At 34.3% G+C, this 20052-nt stretch overlaps 2 protein-coding genes and 1 pseudogene across 2 annotated transcripts; 2 read left to right on the top strand and 1 right to left on the bottom strand.

Annotated features, from left to right (window-relative positions):
• Positions 1 to 3950: 3950 nt before the first annotated feature.
• LOC107491947 (cyclic nucleotide-gated ion channel 1) lies at positions 3951 to 8219 on the top strand. The gene is made up of 9 exons (XM_016112884.3): positions 3951 to 4209; positions 4639 to 4724; positions 5084 to 5651; positions 5734 to 5943; positions 6032 to 6336; positions 6446 to 6557; positions 6657 to 6893; positions 6981 to 7375; positions 7577 to 8219. Exons 2-9 carry the CDS (start codon positions 4696 to 4698, stop codon positions 7875 to 7877), a joined length of 2157 nt encoding a protein of 718 aa, XP_015968370.1. The 5' UTR covers positions 3951 to 4209; positions 4639 to 4695; the 3' UTR covers positions 7878 to 8219.
• A 1580-nt stretch (positions 8220 to 9799) lies between these two features.
• LOC107491946 (uncharacterized) lies at positions 9800 to 12261 on the top strand. The gene is made up of 3 exons (XM_016112883.3): positions 9800 to 10441; positions 10632 to 11220; positions 11783 to 12261. Exons 1-3 carry the CDS (start codon positions 9969 to 9971, stop codon positions 11927 to 11929), a joined length of 1209 nt encoding a protein of 402 aa, XP_015968369.1. The 5' UTR covers positions 9800 to 9968; the 3' UTR covers positions 11930 to 12261.
• A 705-nt stretch (positions 12262 to 12966) lies between these two features.
• LOC107491778 (histone-lysine N-methyltransferase ATX3-like) lies at positions 12967 to 18670 on the bottom strand (annotated as a pseudogene).
• Positions 18671 to 20052: the final 1382 nt, after the last annotated feature.

Below are 20052 nucleotides of genomic sequence, written 5' to 3'. Positions count from 1 at the left end.
CTTAGGTTTTTATTTGATTCTATTGTTTGTTTTTAATTTAAAAATATATCTCATGTATCACTCACTAATCTTGAATCTAAAAAAAAGTGATGTATTGCATGAAAAATTGAGTCTATATTTAAGAGTAGTCTTATTTAAATGTGGTAGTGTTATCTGTGACTTTAAATACATAATATGAATAGTGCATATTTGAATTTGGATTAAAGGATGTTGATGCATAAAGAACAGGAATTTAGAGAACTATTATGAATTCTTTAAATTAAACAAGAAATTAATCCTTGAAGTAAAAGAAATAGCAAAAAGTAAAAGAAAATAAAAGACAAGGTCCAAGGCTCTGAGTATCAATGGCTAGGAAGGTCAAATATGATTAGAATTTCAAAGAGTTGTTTTTCTAGCCATATACTTGTGGTTTGAATGTGTCAAGTAATCCTTGAGACAGAGCACTAAGAGTCGAGACCAAGTGTAAATACAGAGTATGCTAAAGGCTTTGAGCACCACCGTCTGGGAGCAATTGAAAGAGAAATTATAACTCAAAGAGTTTTCCAGTTAAGTGATTTTGGTATTTTTGTGTCAAGTAAAACTTGAGACAAAATATTTAAAGTCATCGTTAGGCTCAAGGTGCAAAGCACCAAAGAAAAGAAAAGAAAAATGTTGTGTTCAAAGATTAATCCAAAGTAAAAAGGCAAGAAAATTCATAATATTATCCAGATTCTAATTTCGAATGACATTGACATTTCTAAAATTCAAATGATAGCGAGATGCCAAAACTATTCAAGGTTTCAGTGTTATTAATCCCACTTTGAGATGGGTAGGAGCTTAATTGAACACTCAACTCATGCAAATTTACATCTAAGGTTTACATTATTCTCGGTTGCTTGAGGACAAGCAACAATTCAAGTTTGGTGTTGTGATGTGTGAGTATATTTCTTATCTTTTCCTAGTGAATTTACATTTGAATTTGTTAAGTTTAATCAAGATTTAGGTATTTTAAGCCACTATAAATACTACTTTGAGTTGTGTGCAATTCAATTTATTTCAAATAGCGTTTAGACGGATTTGACAAAGTTTAGAAGGAAGAAACGGAGCCTGTGCAATCCAAGAAGGTGGCGCCAAACTCGACAATCTCCAAGTTTGGCGCCATGATCGTCACAAAGCCTTCATTCGCTGCTGGCATGGTAGCGCCAAACTTGGGAATTCCTAGTTTGGCGCCAGAATCAATATATGGACACACTCATTCCCGGACAGGGTTGCGCCAAACTTAGTCCAACCCAAGTTTGGAGCCAGCTTCATTTAGGGTAGTCCCCACGTCTCAAGAAAAGCCACCAATGTAATTCTTCAAAGATTTTTATTAAAATCTTTATTTTATTTTACAATAAAAAAAGGATATTATTGAATTTTAGAAAATATATTTTACATTAATTAGGATTAGATATAAAAGGAGAAGAGATATTTGCCTAAGATTTCTTCTTCTTTGCTAGGGTTTACTTTCTTACGAGTAACTAAACATCCCCTGTTAAGGTTAGGAGCTCTGTTTATTATATAGATTAATACTATTGCCATTTTATTTTGATTAATGTAATGATTCTAATTTCAAGGATTTGTTTTCGTTCTTCATCTTAGGGATTATGATATATCGAAAGAATAACCCTTGTTCTAATTGAGTTATTGTTAAATCTTGGAGAAGTAATTTATTTACTTGAACAATAACTTGAAAATAATTTTTTTTTAAACGCTAATTATCTGGACTTAACAAGATGCATGATATATAATTCTCTTATATTTGAGTAATTAGGGTTTTGTGGTTAATAAAATAGAATTAGACTTAAACCTCTAATCGAAATTAAGTGACTAAGGAATTGACGGGTATTAAGTTAGAAGAGACTAAATTACAAAGGAATTAGAGTTTAGTCAAATATAATTTGTCATGAATTGAATCTTACATGATTAAAATAGTTAGTAAAAAATAGAAATTCGAAAAATAAACAATTTTAAAACCTTAACTGTTTTCTTTCGTAGCTTTCACACCAAATTTACTATTTGCCTTCTAATTATTTAAATTTACTATTTAATGCAATTAAACTCTCAAAACACCGTTTTCTATTTGTCTAATTAAATGAATCACTTAACTATTGTTACTTGATCCATTAATCATCGTAAAACCAACCCTCACTCACTTAAAATATTACTTAATACAACCCAATACACATACCAATTAATTTATAGGCTTTAAATTCCGCACCATCCAACCTTTGTTCTCTTCCACTTGATGTCTAGAAGTGGCGTCCCTAAAAGAAATACAAGGAACATGATCTCTATGTTTCCTTATCCTAACCGAATCCCATTTAATTAACCCTCTCCAAATCCTTAATACTCTTCTGCAAAATATTTTAATTAAAAAATAATAATATCATTTTTATTTTTTATAATATTATTTTACACATGAATGTTTTGCAATATATTTATATGAATTTATAGAAAAAAGGTCTCATCAATTAAAATAGAAGTGAAAATATCTTATATTTTTAATTATTAATTGTTCTTTTAATTTTAGTACTCGTCATAAATTGCACCTAAATATAAAAATTTTTAATGAACGATCTGAACTATAAATATAAAAAAGTGTTAGAGGTTAGTAAATTTTATAATTTGTAGTCATCAATTAATTATTATTGATATATTAATATTTTTAATGCTATGAAATTTCATTCAATAGTGTGAAATTATTTATTTTTTTCTTTTTTTATAGTTAAATAATGACTAAATTTGAGTAAACATCCAATCCGGTCCTTGTCCATTTTTACGAAGGACAAAGCGATCCCTGTCCAAAAAAGAGGGACATTTCGACCCTCAACTTTTTTATTTTTGGACAATACGATTCCTCTGTTAAAAAAATTATTTAAATAATAATAAAAATTAGTTTTGTGGGAGTTTTATTTGTATTTTGTGGGGTTTTAAATCTTCACAAAATTATTTTCAATAATATAGCTAATTATTATCACTACTACCACTACCTTCTTCTTCCTCATTATTATGGCTCCTACTTCTATTATTTTTATTGATTTATCATTATCATTATCTTCTCTACCATCATCATCACTAATACCAATATTATCAACACTAAAGTTTTCTTTTTTCATTTCTTATTCGATGTTATTTTTTTCTTTTAAAAAGTATTTGTACTATAATTACTATTTTTTTGTGACATCATTTTTATTGATAATTTTTCTTCACTTAACCACCATTGGTGAAGGAATTTTTTAAAAATAAATTTATTAATAGTTTGTGGAGGTTTAAAACCCTCACAAATACAAATAAAACTCCCACAAAACCAATTTTATAATTATTTAAATAATTTTTTTAACAGAAAGATCATATTGTCCCAAAATAAAAAAGTTGAGGATCGAAGTGTCCCTTTTTTTTTAACAGGGATCGCTTTGTCCATCGTGAAAATGGACAAGGACCGAGTTGGGTGTTTACTTGACTAAATTTTAATAAAGAGAAATATTAGAGGCTAGCAAATTTTGTAATTTGTAAATATTAATTAGTCATTATTAATATTTTTAATGGTGAAAGATTTTATCCAATAATATAAAATTATTCATTTTTTTAATAGTTAAATGTTAGTCAAATTTTAATAAAAATACAGACCAATAACCATTTTTTTAAATAAAAATGTTGACTCTTGACTTTTTTTTTTATGTATTTATAAATAGATATATCCGGACGAAGAAAAAGCTAGCATCGTGATTCGTGAGTTAGTTGCAGGAAAGCACTTCCCATATGTTCGAAAATCCGTACCGTGTAGAGACATGATTATGAACATTCTAAATTCCAAATTCTAAAGTGTGCTACTACCTTCAAATACCATAGTCCACAGGTCATAATATAATTAATTCCTTACTAATTTAACAATTTAATTAGGAAAAAGAAATAACATGGTTGTTTCGTGCTGAGTGCTGACTTGACCCTTCTTAATTACATGGTCGACTCAGTCATAGTTCCAAGCTTATACCCCATTCTTGATTCTTCCCTCCCTCACCAACGCCAACAAAACTGAAACTCAAACTACTCTTCAACATTCAGTCTGCATGTAACGTTTTTTTATCTTCTTACTATATGGTTTTCCCGAACGGATAACGGAAACTTCAAACTTTGGCTTGGGAAACCATTTCTTCTTTTCTAACGGTTTTCGCATGTTTGAGAATTGAGGTTCGTGTTCGTTCCTTTTTCCGTCAACTCTTTGACAGAATATTTTTTTTTTTAACGATTTGATGCCTTGTGAATTTTTATCACCTTCCTCTTTCTTGATTTCTCCGAAATCAAACACAGCCTTCGTGCCTGCAAGTTAATTCTGATTCTGCTTCGTTTTGGTTCGTAAGAGTGACTCGTTGATTCTATGTCAGTTCATTCATCAAATTCCTCATCAATACGGGGGATATTGATCATTTCCATGTTGTCATACTCTGATATTTTGTTGATAGTTATGAACCCTTTGTTGGAGTTGGTTGGCGTGGCGAGAACGACTTTGGAGATTGAGTTGACTATGTTTTTGACTTTTTGTAACTGTTAGAGCTCGCATTTTCAAGCAACATTCTCAATACTCTCTATAAATATAATAAATTTCTGCTGATTTTGCAGGCTCGAGAGTTGAATCTTATCTTTCACTGAAAAGAGTGTTTCCTGGGAAGCTAAGTTATGAATGCAAGGGAACCAAAATTTGTTCGGTACGTTTGCTCAAAGCCCGGTGTTGCTATATGTATTTTTAATTTTTTATGGTTTTTTTTTTCTATATTTCCAAGTTCATTACTCCCTTTATTGATCTTAGTTTTTCTAATTGGAACTATGAAATGGCATAGCTGCTAGTAATTAATGAGACTTGATCATGATTGATTTTGGTGTATGTAATTATCATTTGAATAAAGAAATTCTAATATAAAAGGGCTGAACTTAGATATATACATACATGACAGAGTACTGTGGTGTCATTTGATATATGCAGTCCATCCTAGTTAGTAGGTAAGGCTTAGTTGTTGTGTGATCGACAGATGTTGAATTTACAGGCTACATTTATATTTATCTTCAGGTTTGAAGACTGGAGGTCAACATCATCGGAGCAAGAGAGTTCTGTTAATAATGGATATAAGGAAAGAAAAGGTATGCCAAGTGTGGGTGCTGTTTTGAAGAGTATTGGAAGAAAACTGGAGAGTGGTTCAGAAAAGTTCAAGAACTTGAGGAAACCTTCAACTGTTCATCCTGTAAGTGATAGACCAAAAGAGAAACTGGCTTCTAGAAGAAGCAACATTCTTGATCCACAAGGACGAACCCTTGAAAAATGGAACAAGATTTTTGTGATCACATGTGTGATGGCAATCTCCGTGGATCCGCTCTTCTTTTACATTCCAGTAATCAATGACAAAGACAAATGTCTGAATTTGGATGGCACGTTGCGAATCACCACTAGTGTTCTTCGAACATTCTTTGATCTTTTCTACATTCTTCGCATAATCTTTCAGTTTCGAACAGGGTTTATTGCCCCGTCTACTCGTGTTTTTGGAAGGGGTGAGGTGAACAATAATCCGGTGGCTATAATGAAAAGATACTTAAGTTCATACTTCATCATTGACATCCTCTCTATTATTCCAATTCCGCAGGTATCATCACTGTCCACTTCCTTTTGTGTAGCCAAAATGAAAAGACTTTCCAGTTCACTTTGATATTGTTTTAACACTTCAGGTGCTGGTTTTAGCTGTAACTCCAAAGATGAAAAGCTCACCGTTTTTAGCAAAGGACTTGTTGAAGTATGTAATATTGGTCCAATATGTGCCAAGACTTCTGCGGATATGGCCATTATTCAGAGAAGTAACGAGAACTTCTGGTATATTGACCGAGACTGCATGGGCTGGAGCTGCTTTTAATCTTGGTCTTTATATGCTAGCAAGTCATGTAAGCTGCTTGGATAACCTATTATCTGCTAATTATGATATGCTAAGTTTTCTATGATCACCAAAATCAAAGTTGTTTCTATTACCAGGTTGTTGGAGCTAACTGGTATATGCTTTCAGTAGAATCAGAGGCAAGATGCTGGCGCAAAGTGATGGAAAATGATAGGCACTTTAAAGATTCATACCTGGGCTGTGGACCTAACAGAGGATTTGTCATATCACTTCTCAGTAAAAATACTACTTGCCCTTTCATTGACCCTGATCAAAACCAAGACCCAAATGCCTTTGATTTTGGAATATTCAATGATGCTTTAGAATCATCTGTGGTGAATTCCGAAACAGATTTTCTTAAGAAGTTCTTCTACTGCTTTTGGTGGGGTTTACGCAATTTGAGGTTTGTGGATAGTCTTATTTTTTGTGCTAATTAGATAACATCTTGTAATTGATTAGAACATGACCATGACAAAGCCAAAAGCAATAAACTCTCTCGTTCTTTTTTACAGTTCTGTTGGACAAAACCTCAAGACAAGCACCTACATTGTGGAGATACTCTTTGCCATCTTCATAGCCATTGCTGGATTGGTTTTATTTGCATTACTTATTGGAAACATGCAGGTATGACTTGGTTAGGACTATTAAAATACATGGATCTCACAAGTCACAAAATTACATGTGTCATTATATGATATCGCTCTGTGTTCACTATTCTTACAGAAATATTTGCAATCAACAACTGTTAGAGTTGAGGAGATGAGAGTCAAGAGGCGCGACGCAGAAAGGTGGATGTCTCATCGTATGCTTCCTGAGAGACTGAGGGACAGAGTTAGACGGTATGAACAATACAAATGGCAACAAAATAGGGGTGTTGAGGAGGAGGCATTAATTCGCACCCTCCCTAAAGATCTAAGGAGGGACATAAAGCGTCATCTCTGCTTGGCTTTAGTTAAAAAAGTGGGTATTATCCATAATTATGTCTCAATTATGCATTTTAATCAACTAATGATGATGAACATGTTATGTTATTTTGTTTTGCTTTAGGTGCCAATATTTGAGAAAATGGATGAGCAGTTGTTGGATGCAATGTGTGATAGACTGAAGCCGGTCCTGTATACAGAAAAGAGCTACATTGTTCGCGAAGGAGATCCGGTTGATGAGATGCTTTTTGTCATGCGTGGAAACCTCGCTTCCATGACAACAAACGGTGGAAGAACTGGTTTCTTCAACTACACGGTTCTTGAGGCCGGTCAGTTCTGTGGCGAAGAGCTGTTAACATGGGCCCTGGATCCTCACTCCTCCACAAATCTTCCCACCTCAACCAGAACAGTAGAAACCATATCAGAAGTTGAAGCCTTTGCTCTCATGGCCGATGACTTGAAGTTTGTTGCTTCCCAATTTCGACGTCTTCAGAACAAACAACTTCAGCACACTTTCAGGTAGACTAACTTTAATTTCCTCTTTGGTTATGCATAATCAGTTACCTTACAGTGGCATAGTCTACTCCACAAGAAACTAGTAATAGTTCAAAACCATAAACTTTGTTGTAGTAATATGCTTGTTTATATATAGTCCCATCAGAGTATGAACTCATCAGCAATCATAACATAGCATATTCAACAATGTGTTGTAATTACCAGGTACTATTCGATGCAATGGAAGACATGGGCTGCCTGTTTCATACAAGTAGCATGGCGTCGATACTGGAAAAAGAAGGTTGAGAGGCAATTACGCGAGGCAGAAGACAGGCTACAAGGTGCCTTTGTAAATGAGGATGAATCCTCTCTAAGCCTTGGTGCAACCATATATGCATCACGGTTTGCTGCTAATGCATTGAGAAACTTGAGAGAAAACAGCGAACGCAACAAGAGAATGCCACAGAGACTACCTCTGCTTCCTCCAAAGCCCGCCGAGCCAGATTTCTCTACTCAGGAACACTAGAGCGCTGGGCTGTGCTTCGCAGTTCCAACCACTTGAATGCAGATACTATTTCTTATACATACAAATTACTTGCAAAAGAAAACTTGGTAAACATGTCCACATTACACAGCATTTGTGTGTGAACATGTGTATATGCTGCTTTAATTTTGTAAGGCAAGTATAGTTCATTTGTTGTTCATGATGAAATAACAAATTCATGTAAAATTATGCCCGATAATGTCCATGATCTGAAAAATAAATTGTAGCAGACATGTATACAAGGAAAAGAATGAAGAGAAATGTATTTTTTTGCAGTTGGCAAGGCAGAGGTTTCATATATATAGAACTCATTTTATTTATTTATTTATTCATGGCTGAGATATACAGTCCTGGCAATCTCATATTCATATCATATCATATAACTTTAAATTTCCTTCTCATACTTCCAGCTGCTGCATGACCCCAAAAAAAGGGGAAGAAATATATAGTTAAATTATGAGAAAGTATCATGTTAGAAGTTCTAAGTTGCAGTTAGAAGAATATGAATTAAAGAAAAAGACATTACTTGGAGCAGTTTGTATTCAGGTCAATAGGAGGAATTGTGACAGACACTTCACACAGTTTGGGAAGCAGAGCTACACTTTTAGGATCATACTTGCCTATCTTGGCCACTTCTTGCTTGAGGCACTCACATATAACTGTTCTATCTTTTAGCGTTGCGGTGTCAATGTGTCACTCATTTTCTTGATGACGTCTCAGCATGATTGAGGCGGCTTCTTTGTACTGTTTCCTTCAAGATGGGACACGCAAGGGGCGATATCCGAGATCACTGGGGGCATGAGATTATTAATGCCTCAAAACCACGTGCCTCAAAACCATCAGCTTCTCAGCTTGAAAGGAGAATAAAAATGGAGACAAGCAGCAGCATGGCTACGCTGATTTTGGCATCTTCATTGTTCACAAAGTCCCAACTGAGTGACTATCAATTTTATAAAGAAGTGATTCTTGTAATTTATAATTGGTTAGCTATGAACACACCCAATGAAGAATCGCTACGGCCAATCATATGACTATTCTAGCTGGGATATTCTCTCTATTAAGGCATAAAGACATCGAGGATATAACTTGATTTGTCCCTATTTTATTTTATCTTATTAAATTTGGTTTAATATCAAAATTAAAAATAAATAAATAAATAAATTAACTCAATACAAAATTAATAAATAATGATAATTTATTTTCTAAAACTAACTAATTAGTTAATTATTAATTTTTTATTTTAACGTCTAAGTAATTTTGTTTGTAACAGTTATTTTTTATCAATAGATTTTTTTTGCTATAAATGAAAAATTGTTTATAATTTAATTAAGTACAACTCTTGAAAATAAAAATAAAAGATATTTTTTATAAGTTATATACAGTGAAGAGTATTCTAAAAAAGTTATGGACAATTTCTTTTAATTTTCATATCCTCATCCTCATTATATATAATACACATAGAATAGAAGTATTAACATAGATATTGATGTCTAACAAAATTTATTTTAATATATTTTTATTCTTACTACTCAATTTTTTTACATCCGTTATTAATCCTAATTCTATTTAAAAGTTTAAACTTCTTATGTTTAAATATCTACTTGTTTACATTATATATTAAAAATGTGAATTGGATGAAAGGATTAATCTAATTTTAAATTTAATTTTATTCATATTAAATGGGATTACCAATCAAACTTCAACCAAATTGAAATGGATTAGATATACATAAATACGGAAAGACATGAAAAATTTAAAAATATTAGATAAATAAATTATTTTTATAACTAAATCACAAAACGATTTTTTTTTGTCTCTATTTTTGTTTACAATGTCGGCAAAATTTGGATTTGGATCCATTTAAAATTCCGCGAGTTTCATCCTTTTTATTTAGTAGTCCGTTACTAGTTAAGACTTAAGAGTGGTTAAAATTGTTATTATTCTCTTCTTTCTCTCCCTCTCCCGGAAATCGAGATAGGTCCTTTTTCCGAACCCTAATTTCCGTCTGCCCCAAAACTTTTCTTTTTGCCTTTCCTCTTCAAGTTCCCAATTGCTTCTTCTGTCAATTCTGCAATGGAGATGATGGATCACAGAAACTACAGCGGTAATATGTACAATCTGTTCGTGAAGCACTTGGACGGGAAAACCTTAACCCTAATATTCCCTTCTCCGATCCTCTTCGCCAAAACCATAAAGGATCGCCTCTTCGACCTTACCGGCATCCCGCCGCACCACCAACGCCTCGTAACCGGTTTCCGCCACCTCAACGATGAAGGATCGGCCATCTGCTCGCCGGATGAGGAGGAGGAGGAGCGGCGGCTGGAGAAGGTTGCGGAGGAGTTCCTGAAGAAGCAGATGAAGAAAGGTAAGAAGGGTGCTGGCGATGGAGAAGCTCACAAGTATGTTGCCAAGTATAGGGAAGAGTCTGAGCGCTGTGTCGCCGAGGTTGCAGAGTCTGTGAAGGAGGCTTTGAAGTCTCTCAATGGTAAGAGAAAGGGTTCTGAAGCTGCACTGGAGAAAGCTGATTCTAAGAAGTTGAAGATATGGTAAGTAAATTCCTACTTTCTTCTTTGGATCTTTTTTGTCTACTTGTTTATGTGTAGAATGATTGCGTGATAACTATGCTTGGATTTTTGAATTTGGATTTGGTTTTGGTTTTGTATTCTGGTGATTTGGAAAAGGAAATTATTTATTGATAATCTGATATTTATATTTATGGTTTTTTGAATTTTCTAGGATGGGGAAGAGAAAATTGAATGAAAGTGATAGTGACGATTCTGATGAGAGTGATGATGAAGGGGGGAATCAGAAATCCATTGTGTTGAATAGCCAGACTGAATCGGATACTAATAAGGCGGAAGGCAGTTCGGATTCAGTATCTTGTAAGAAACAGAGCGGAGACTCTTCTGGTGCAGGCTCTTGTGAAAGTGGATCTGAAGAGGAGAGAGAAACTGTACTAGAAGGCAAAGTAGAAGCTGTTGGATCCCCGTGTGGCGAGGCCACTGAGGCCAAACTCATTGATGCTGTTGAACCTGTTGTATATGAAGAGATGATAGGGGCTGCTACAATGCCTTGTTCAGAGTCAATAACTGTGATTAGTGTTGAAGATAATGGACATCAGGATTGCAATGGAGCTGTTGGTCAAGCCTCAGATAATCTAAGCTCAGAAAATGGGGCTGGTGCAAGCAAATCGAATGACATGGAGATTGATGAATCTCTTCAGCATAAAGCGTTAGTCCATGAAGAAATCTCACCAAGTACTAGCATTCCCGCATTGGAGGAGCCTCTGAATTTTGAAGCTTTTAATTCAGCTGCAGAGCTTGAGGTATATTTTTAGAACATATGATCATCTTGATTTTGATTTTATGGATCTATTATTAATCATTTGATTTGGAAATGCTACTCGGAATTTTGATGTTGGGGAAGTAATACTCCTGATTTATTGAATGCAAGTCTTACGGTAAAACATGTACTTTCAGAATTGCGGTAAAGTTTACGTTACCTGATATTAGTGCTTCAGCATGAAAATAGAGTTACCATTAGTGCAGTTTTGTTAATTAGAGTGTTAGCTGAGTTAGCAGAGTTAGTTATAGGAGCACTAACTTATCAATAGGTAGTAGTTAGTTACAGATATTTTGGGCAGCAGTAGGTTAGTTGACTTGCTATATAAGGAACATGAGCTAGGAGTCTCAAGTGTTGTTCACCATTCATTTGGCTAAGCACTCTCTCTCTCTCTCTCTCTCTCTCTCTCTCTCTCTCTCTCTCTCTCTCTCTCTCTCTGCCGCATTTGCACCTTCAACAGTTTATAAACCTATAACTGGAATATAACTGTCCAATGTCCATTTCCTTCTGAAATCTGACTTATTCCTGTGTTATGGTATCAACAGGTTCTTGGCTTGGAAAGGTTAAAATCTGAATTGCAATCTCGTGGGCTGAAATGTGGAGGAACTTTGCAGGAGCGTGCTGCCAGGCTTTTTCTTTTGAAATCCACTCCACTGGAGAAAATTCCAAAGAAGCTGCTTGCGAAGAAATGAGCAGCGCTATATGGGCATCAACCTGAAAAGCTGATCTCTTTTTGTACAGTATCTTATAGCTATACTAGTTTTTCTTTGCAGGCAGAGGCGAGTGTATCTTGACTTGGGAACAGAATAATTCTCGTTTTTCTCCCCTGTTCCTTTTATGAATCACTCTGGCTGTGTATGTGTATTCAATGTGAAACCAGTCTAATGCATCACAGTCACGGACAGTTCTAATTTACCCTTAAGAATTAAGATGACTCTAAATTTTCTAATATTTAAATGGCTGATGCTGGCCTTCAAGTTCAAGTACACTGAATGCAGGGCCTAATAAATGATTTGCCTGCGAATTTATTCTTTTGGGTTCTTGATAATACTATTAGCCGAAGTATTTAAAATTTTTATTTTATGTTAAATGTATTGGAAGTTTAATCGTTTTATTAAAAAAAATTCAATCAGTAACCGTATTGTAGAATACAAATTAGCTAAATTTTAACTATGTATATACTGTATAGCTCTTTAAAAATATAAAATTGAATTTTTTTAATTTTTTTTTTAACTATGAAATATTTTAACTTGCATGCATTTACAATAATACAACGTCTATACAAATTAGTGTTTAATTTTAATGTCCTTACAGTATAGAATATTTAACTCTAAAATATTTTAAATAGTTGTCTAATTACCTTTGCTTTTTTGGACAATTATTTTATTTTTTTTAATTTTTATTAACGTATTATTACATAATTAGGTGTGTGAAATATTTACACCAACATTGCATTAAAAAAATTAAATTTTCGGTTAAAATACTTGTTTTTTTCTTTAATCCTTAATGGAAGAACTGAATTTCATTATCCTTAATGGAAGAACTGAATTTCATTAAATAGAGTACATACCAGCTAAATATTTCTCTGTAAAGTGTAATTGTGAAAATGCCTATATTGATCGTCCTCAATAGCCAAGTATCTGGATCTGACTCCCACCGTAATTGTCAAATTTAACCAAAGGCTGTCTAAATAGATAAAGACATAAAGTAGAATCAATGCTTGCCCTGTTGACCACAACATCGGATTTTCCTTTGTACAAGTTAATAAAATCAATATTGCTTTCCAATTGTCAGATGGATTGAATACAGTATACAAGAACAATGTGGCAATTTACAAAAAATGAATCCAGTTCATGGCTGATAAACTTTCCCCTTATTATTATTGTACAACACAACTATATAAACTACATTGAATTTGTGAAAAATAATTAAAAGAATTGCAAAATCGTAGAGGGTATTATTTCCTCCAAGGTAACTGCAATTGCTCCACATGCATGCACAAACAATCTGAAGTTAGTTCATAAACTTCCTACAATTGGGGGCTCCACATCGGCAGGGAACTTTGAGTTCATTCCTCTCATCTGGATCGAACAAGTAATCATACCTGTTTCAACATTCAGAGTTATAAAAAGAAAGAGTAAGAAAATAGCTGGTATTCATTCCGCACATTCAACAAACCGTACGTTAATTCTTCACCCGCAGAAAGATCGGTCTTGGCAATGAGAACAATCCGACTCTCTTGATCATTCAGACTCATTATCCTTGCATAGCAGTTCGGGTTGCACTGTATAATTCACATATAATACCCCACTAAACATAAGTTTTCATTTCTTCTCTCTGTTGGCATCACAAGTAATTAATGTACAAGTAACTTACAGAATGGTTTATCAAACGTGCAATATTGCCCTTTTCAGTTGCGTCGATTACCACGTCCTCACTAATCTTGAACAGCTGCATATTTTCATTTCAGTTAAAATCAATCATTTAAATAACTAAGGCAAAAATTACAAATGAACAAGATGTAAAGATATATCTTAGAAGGAGAAGAAAACTCACATAACAATCTTTGCCTTCTAAACGATACTTAGCTTCCCTCAGATCAGCAACACTGCGCCTAACATGCTCGCCACGGTACTCAACAACCTGAAAAAACACGTATAAAGAATGTTAGAGAAGAAAGTTCGTGTAATCATATGTTATGCACTTAAATGGAGAGGCCCCATTTCTCCTGATAATTACCATTTCTCCTTCTTGTAATTCTCTTCGAGCAAAGAGGCCCCATCCATGGACACCCGATTTTCCTAAGCAAACTCTACTGCTTTCAGTTTTCTGAAACCACAAAGCATTCAAAAATCACAAGGCTCTGAAGTATGAATTAATAATTAGGATAAAGAAAAGAAGCTTGAACCCTAGCAAACGGAGAGGTTAACTAACCTGTAAATGGTGAAGACGTTCTTTAAGAGAAGAAAATGCTTCAGCATCCTGTCATCCAACAAGTTCAGACTTCAGATTTTCATTTTGCTCTAAAGAAAGAAAGCTAGCACATTTTTAAATTTCAAGAGCAACCAATCTAATATGCTTGCAGATTACCTCGTTGCTGGCCAGTTTAGCTATAGCATCTAAAGAATGGAGATTTGGACCCCCAAGCAAGTGCATTACTGGGACAGTATCGCTCTGCCAATATCAAATAAATTATATAATGTAAAAAATATTGCATTACTTTGATGTATTATTTTAATTTAGATAAGATGAATGGAATGCAAGACAATATTTATCTTTAGATGTTAGTATGATAAGTCAAACATTATGTTCTGAATCGTTACCTTCTTGGAAGACCTTACGTAGACACGACACCTGGCGGCAGAGAGTGGCTCAACCTCACAACTATGAGATTTTGAGGAATCAACAAGGAGTTCAACATTGTTTGAAGATGAAACGAGATTTGATCCCTTATAGCATCCCTCCTTATTTTGAGAGAATACTCCCTCATCTGTAGGTACAACTAGTACGGCCTCTGGCTTTGGCACCCTGCAACAAAATCAAGGTAAAAAGCATTAGTATTTCAAAAACGAAAACTACATGTTAGTAACAAATACTATGTGTAATTTAGTGAATAAATCTCAAACCTGTGAAATTTACAATAAATTAGCTTCTGTGTTTTTTGTTTCCCATTCTTCTCAACAGAATGCAACTGTCAATTTTAACAACATCAAGTTATTAACATATAGTATAATTCCATATCCCATTCTTGCCAAATAAAAGAACCCTGAAACCTACTTCCATGCTATATCCCATTCTTGACGCGCACATAACATGAAAATATGTTGCACACTTGCAACAACTTGTACACGAACCATGCATTTGTTTACATATCACGCAAGTCTGCATCCAAAGAAGACAACAAGCACTTCAGTACTGAAAGTCTGATACTAAGAGCACAGAAAAATAAGAGAGTAAAATAATTCAAATATTCGCACATGTTACGTGAACCCACAACATGTCCACGTCGGTTGGCTTAAGAGCACCACCTGCAGAATGTTTCCAACAATATCATAAAAGCTTATTTATTAGCGTTGGATGGCGAAGTTGATCATCACATATAAAATTTGCAAAACAAAAATCTCATTATGGGCATAATTTAAGACTTCATACACAATCATAATGAATATTACATGAAGCTTATAAGATAAAGGCATTTTTTGGGTGAGCTTCTAAGAAAATATCTCTTTTTAAGTTTTTTTTTTTTAAAGATCTTATGAAAAAATAAAAGTAATTTTATGTTTGGATATCTTATACAAAAAGATATTTTTATCTATCAATTATGTTTGGATATAATGATATAAAAGTATTTTTTTATTTATTTATTACATAAAAAATATCTTTTTTTTAAGGAAAAAATATTTTTTTTAAAAATATGTAAATTACAGCTTCTCAAAAAAAATATTTTTTTTATTTTTATAGTATTTTTACTTTTATTACTAGAAATTTGCCAAACACGCTAAAAAAAAAATATTTTTTTCAATTTATTAAAATAATGGCACCCAAACAAACACAAATGCAAAGCATCTCTTGGTGAATTTCAAATAGGAATGAAAATTGTCTGATTTTGGAAAGAAGAAAATAAAATGGTAATTGACATGCCTTTAACTGGACAGAGGCAACACTCTCTCTCAATGTGAGGAGTTTCACAGACTCTACAAACCCACGAAGTAAAATCCTTAACATTCTTTGCCCCGTAGCATTCTTGATGGACAGCAATTTGGCACCTGCACAATGAACACGTGAACAGAATAATTCAGTTTTCTTCCCTTCAATTCTCAAGAAAACAATCATGACAGTGCTGGTAAAGAATATCAACTATGATGAAAACACCTGTTACAGATAATAATTTTGTTGTCATCCCAGTCTTCAACCCATCTACAAATGGCACATCTTTCTGAGGTCCATTTTGCATAAACTGGCTCGTACTGCTCTGTGAAAATAAGGCAAAGTGAAGTAAACTTGTCTTTATTAAAGGCAAAATACATGACCGTAACTAACCATGACACTTGAAGGCTTCATTATATAGAAGTCCGCATGAAATAAACATTTACCTTGCAAGAAGGAAATCAACTGCTGCTGATCCAGGCGAGCTCCAGCTCGTGAATTGTGTTTGGTGATCTGGAAAAACATTAAATGTCAACCACAAAAAAAAAGACCAAAAAAAAAGTAGCAAAACTGGTACAAACCCATTTTATTAGCGGTAGCATTGTGCTTTCCACTTTCACAGTATGTTTCCATTTTTTGGCTTTGCATCCTGAATGTCGTTCCCATTCAGGAAGATTATACTTTCTTGTACCGCAAGAGCTGCACTTGCACATAACCCTGCAATAAAAAACAATAACAAGAAATTCAATGAATTTTGGAAGTCGCTTAGATTAGCTAAGATAAAAAACTGCTGGGGGCTTACAAATGAAGCTTTGGAAGGTAAATTCCTTTCATGTCATTGCATACCACCGCTAGCTCTTCAGGTATTGCAGGTTTTTTGCTACTCTCTGTTGATCTGTCCCAAATAACATTATTCCTAAAACACTGAATGACCATAAACAAATGAGTGAAGGGAGCAACAAATAATAATTGCATACTTTATTTTTGACTTGTAGATTTGCGGTGCTGTTAATTTATAATTGAACTTTCCCTTGCAGTCTGGGCAATAGTAATCCATATTTTCCAAATCCTGCATCCAGAAATCAATCAGTTATCTTCCAAATATTTGTGAACTAAGGAGTTGGGAAACCAACCAACCAGCAAGACAGAAGTGAAAGAGACAAAAGGCGCTAAGTTAACCATGATATGATACCTTGAGAAGTTTGCTGGAAATTTTGTCACATTCAGCATGCACCCAAACATTACAACCATCACAGCATACCTAATTGTCAAAATTTGGATTAATTATTGAAAATAAAATACTCTAATTCAAACAAAAGCAAAATTAGAAGGCAGATAATCTCACCCAATTCCCACCATCCGAGTGGTGCCAAATCTTCTTGCAAATGCCGCAATATTGTTTTGATTTTTGTAACTGTGAGGAGACAACCAAAAACATTGAAAATTAGTTGGCTGTCATAAATTAATATAGTCAAGAAAGTAAAAACATGTCAAATGAGTGAATGGAAAAACCTTATCACAGTGTTTACAATAAGGTAGACGTGAATCCTTCATCTTCTTCTTGGGTTTAACCCGCAACATCAAACCGCACCCAGCACAGGATACCGCATCCTACAGAAACAGAACTACTAAGATTGATTTTGACTAATGCAGGGTAGACTCAGTCATCAATTATCACAATACTACTAAATGAAACTTTGAAACATGGTCTCATAATTAGTCATGGAGATATGCAGCACAAAATGGAAGAAATGAATATCACCTGGCATTGGCTGTAATGGTCTTGCTCAGCATTGGAACCTGCACCTTTCATATGCTCGCCAATTTGCTCGGGTAGCAATTGTGTGTCCAGAATTCCATCTTCCGCCAACATGGCCTCCTCCATAGCCATTTGAAACTCACTTATCTTGCTCTTGTACAACTGAGTCTGCCCCTGGAATCTAAATGCAGACAAATTTCAATGAGTAAATGGCAAATGTGTTTTACAAGAAAAGAACTGCATCCAAATCCAACAATGTTTAACAAACACCAACACACCTATCCATGAACTCCAAGAAGGGGAATAACATTCCCTGCTTCGCCCATGCATAATCCTATACACATGACAATTGCTTTAAATCCGAAGGACTCAAATTCAGAATCACAGAGTAAGACACTACGGAGAAACATTACCCGCTGCTTTCCGCTTTTGGAATAGCCAAAGAACATAACGCAAATCGCGCCGGGAATGCAGCGGCTGAGGACGGATTTGGGAGCTTGCAAGAGAGGATCAATAACGAGAGCAGGCCAAGGCGGGTAGCTCTTGCCGCATTTTGCCCAAACTATGTCACCCAACACAAATTCGTCGAGCTTGTACACGTCCTTCCTCTTTCTGCAGTTAATCTCAGTTTTGAGGAGAGTAGAACGGATTCCGTTAACGCTTGTTTTAACCGTCTTAACTGAATTGAGAGAGTGGTGGTAGTCCGAATCACAGTGATGTGTCCAGGTGTCAAGAACAGAATCGCTGAATCTGGAGGGAAGAATCCTAGTGCGGCGTGGGGGTGAGCGCACTGGATCATGATTGAGCTCAGCAGGTGGCGTTGGAGTGGGTTGAGTGTAAACTTGATCGAGCTTGCGCTTCTTGGATTCTGTTAGCTTACTACAGCGTTTGAGGGCATGGATTCCGGTTTTCAAATTGCGCTTTATTATCATCTTTGTTCAACCTTCAATTTGCAGCGAGAGAGAGAGACAGAGAGAGATGTACAAAGAATGAATTAAAGGAAGGGAGGTTGACGAGTTTGGAAAGACGAAGACTCCAATCCGATCCAATCCCAATTTTTGAGGAGACCGCCATTTGTAAATATTTTTGGCGCCACTTTACACCACCACGCTTTTCTTCTTTTTGTATTTTGTTTTCTTTTTCTCATTATTAATTACTAATTAAGGTATTTTTTTCAGAAAAAAAAAAACGGCGTCAGCGATTTCTAAATTCTAATTGCTATGACATTTGATGTGTTATAACGGTTACAAGAAATATCAAATACAATAAATTATAAACTTTTGTACCCAAATGATTTAATCAACTAAATCCAACCAAGTTATTATAACTTAATTCAGTTTTATGCGCTATTATCTCTAACAACCTTTTGACTTGATGCTTGACTATATATAAATGTCTTTTCTATGTAAATTTCATTTTTCTTTTTGCATTCTATGTATTTTTTTTGTTCTTTGCATTCTCTTCATTTACAATCAATGCTCTTTAATCTGATTTGAATATTTAGATCAATTTTTTTTTTAAACAAGCCATGAAATTAGATTTAAACCGATATTTTATTTTTGAAGATAATGAATGATGGAAGTTTACAGTGTCAGTTAAATTAGTTTATTAGTATTTGATACTCTTGTAGTTAAATAATTTCGTTTTTGTTTGAGAAAACTAGTGTTCATGGCTGAAAGTTTGAATTTGAATATAACGTAAAATTTTGGAATTTTTTTCATTGAGTTTTTTTTTGTTCCTAGTTTCGGTACATTAAAAAAAACATTTTGGTTTAATCAGAAACAGTTTTCGATGTTTTTTTAATTTCTCTATGATATTGACAAAGCTAGTGCACTCCAGGTAAAGTAGAGAGTGCAACACTCTTTAAAAATTAACCTATTATCAAAAGTTATCAAGTAAATTAAATTTATTTATTATTGTTATTATTTTTTTTGTCATGGACTGAACAAACAAGAAGACACTAACAAAAATACTAATTCTTTCATTTAACACATGGACGACCTTTACACCACAAAAATACTCAGGAAAATTTGATTGAATTCCTCTGTTATTCTGTTATCGTCGATGTGATGTCTTCAAGCATTTTCACTGTTTTATTTGTTGGCAGGTGCTTCCATTATCGTTCTGACTAGTCACAGATTTTAACGCTCTTGAACCCACTACATTCCATCTCTACCATAAATGACCTTCAAAGTCCGAAAAACTGCTGCCATAGAAAAGGAAGACGCATGTCTGTCGCTGCTGCTGGTTGGCTAACTCCAAAAGCAAAATCGATTCTGTAGAAGAACCCCAGTCTCCATGAAGGCGCCATGATTCTCATATGACGACATAGTCAAAGCACAGAATAGATGGCAGTTACAACAAGTTTATTATCTTTTATTTCAAATTATCCTCAAATTGTACGTAATA

The sequence above is a fragment of the Arachis duranensis genome, chromosome 6 (assembly GCF_000817695.3).
Source record: "Arachis duranensis cultivar V14167 chromosome 6, aradu.V14167.gnm2.J7QH, whole genome shotgun sequence".
In the NCBI taxonomy this organism is placed as follows: domain Eukaryota; kingdom Viridiplantae; phylum Streptophyta; class Magnoliopsida; order Fabales; family Fabaceae; genus Arachis; species Arachis duranensis.
The sequence above is the reverse complement of the archived record's forward strand: the minus strand, read 5'-3'. Positions and strand labels throughout refer to the sequence as shown.

What these genes read in the sequence shown, in the direction of transcription:
- LOC107491947 (XM_016112884.3), top strand. Translation starts at nt 4,696, where the DNA reads ATGAATGCAAGGGAACCAAAATTTGTTCG. An exon ending in CTATTATTCCAATTCCGCAG is followed by an intron (nt 5,652 to 5,733) that starts GTATCATCACTG and finishes TTAACACTTCAG; the next exon opens with GTGCTGGTTTTAGCTGTAAC. An exon ending in TACTTATTGGAAACATGCAG is followed by an intron (nt 6,558 to 6,656) that starts GTATGACTTGGT and finishes CTATTCTTACAG; the next exon opens with AAATATTTGCAATCAACAAC.
- LOC107491946 (XM_016112883.3), top strand. Translation starts at nt 9,969, where the DNA reads ATGGAGATGATGGATCACAGAAACTACAGCGGTAATATGTACAATCTG. An exon ending in TCTAAGAAGTTGAAGATATG is followed by an intron (nt 10,442 to 10,631) that starts GTAAGTAAATTC and finishes TGAATTTTCTAG; the next exon opens with GATGGGGAAGAGAAAATTGA. An exon ending in ATTCAGCTGCAGAGCTTGAG is followed by an intron (nt 11,221 to 11,782) that starts GTATATTTTTAG and finishes TGGTATCAACAG; the next exon opens with GTTCTTGGCTTGGAAAGGTT.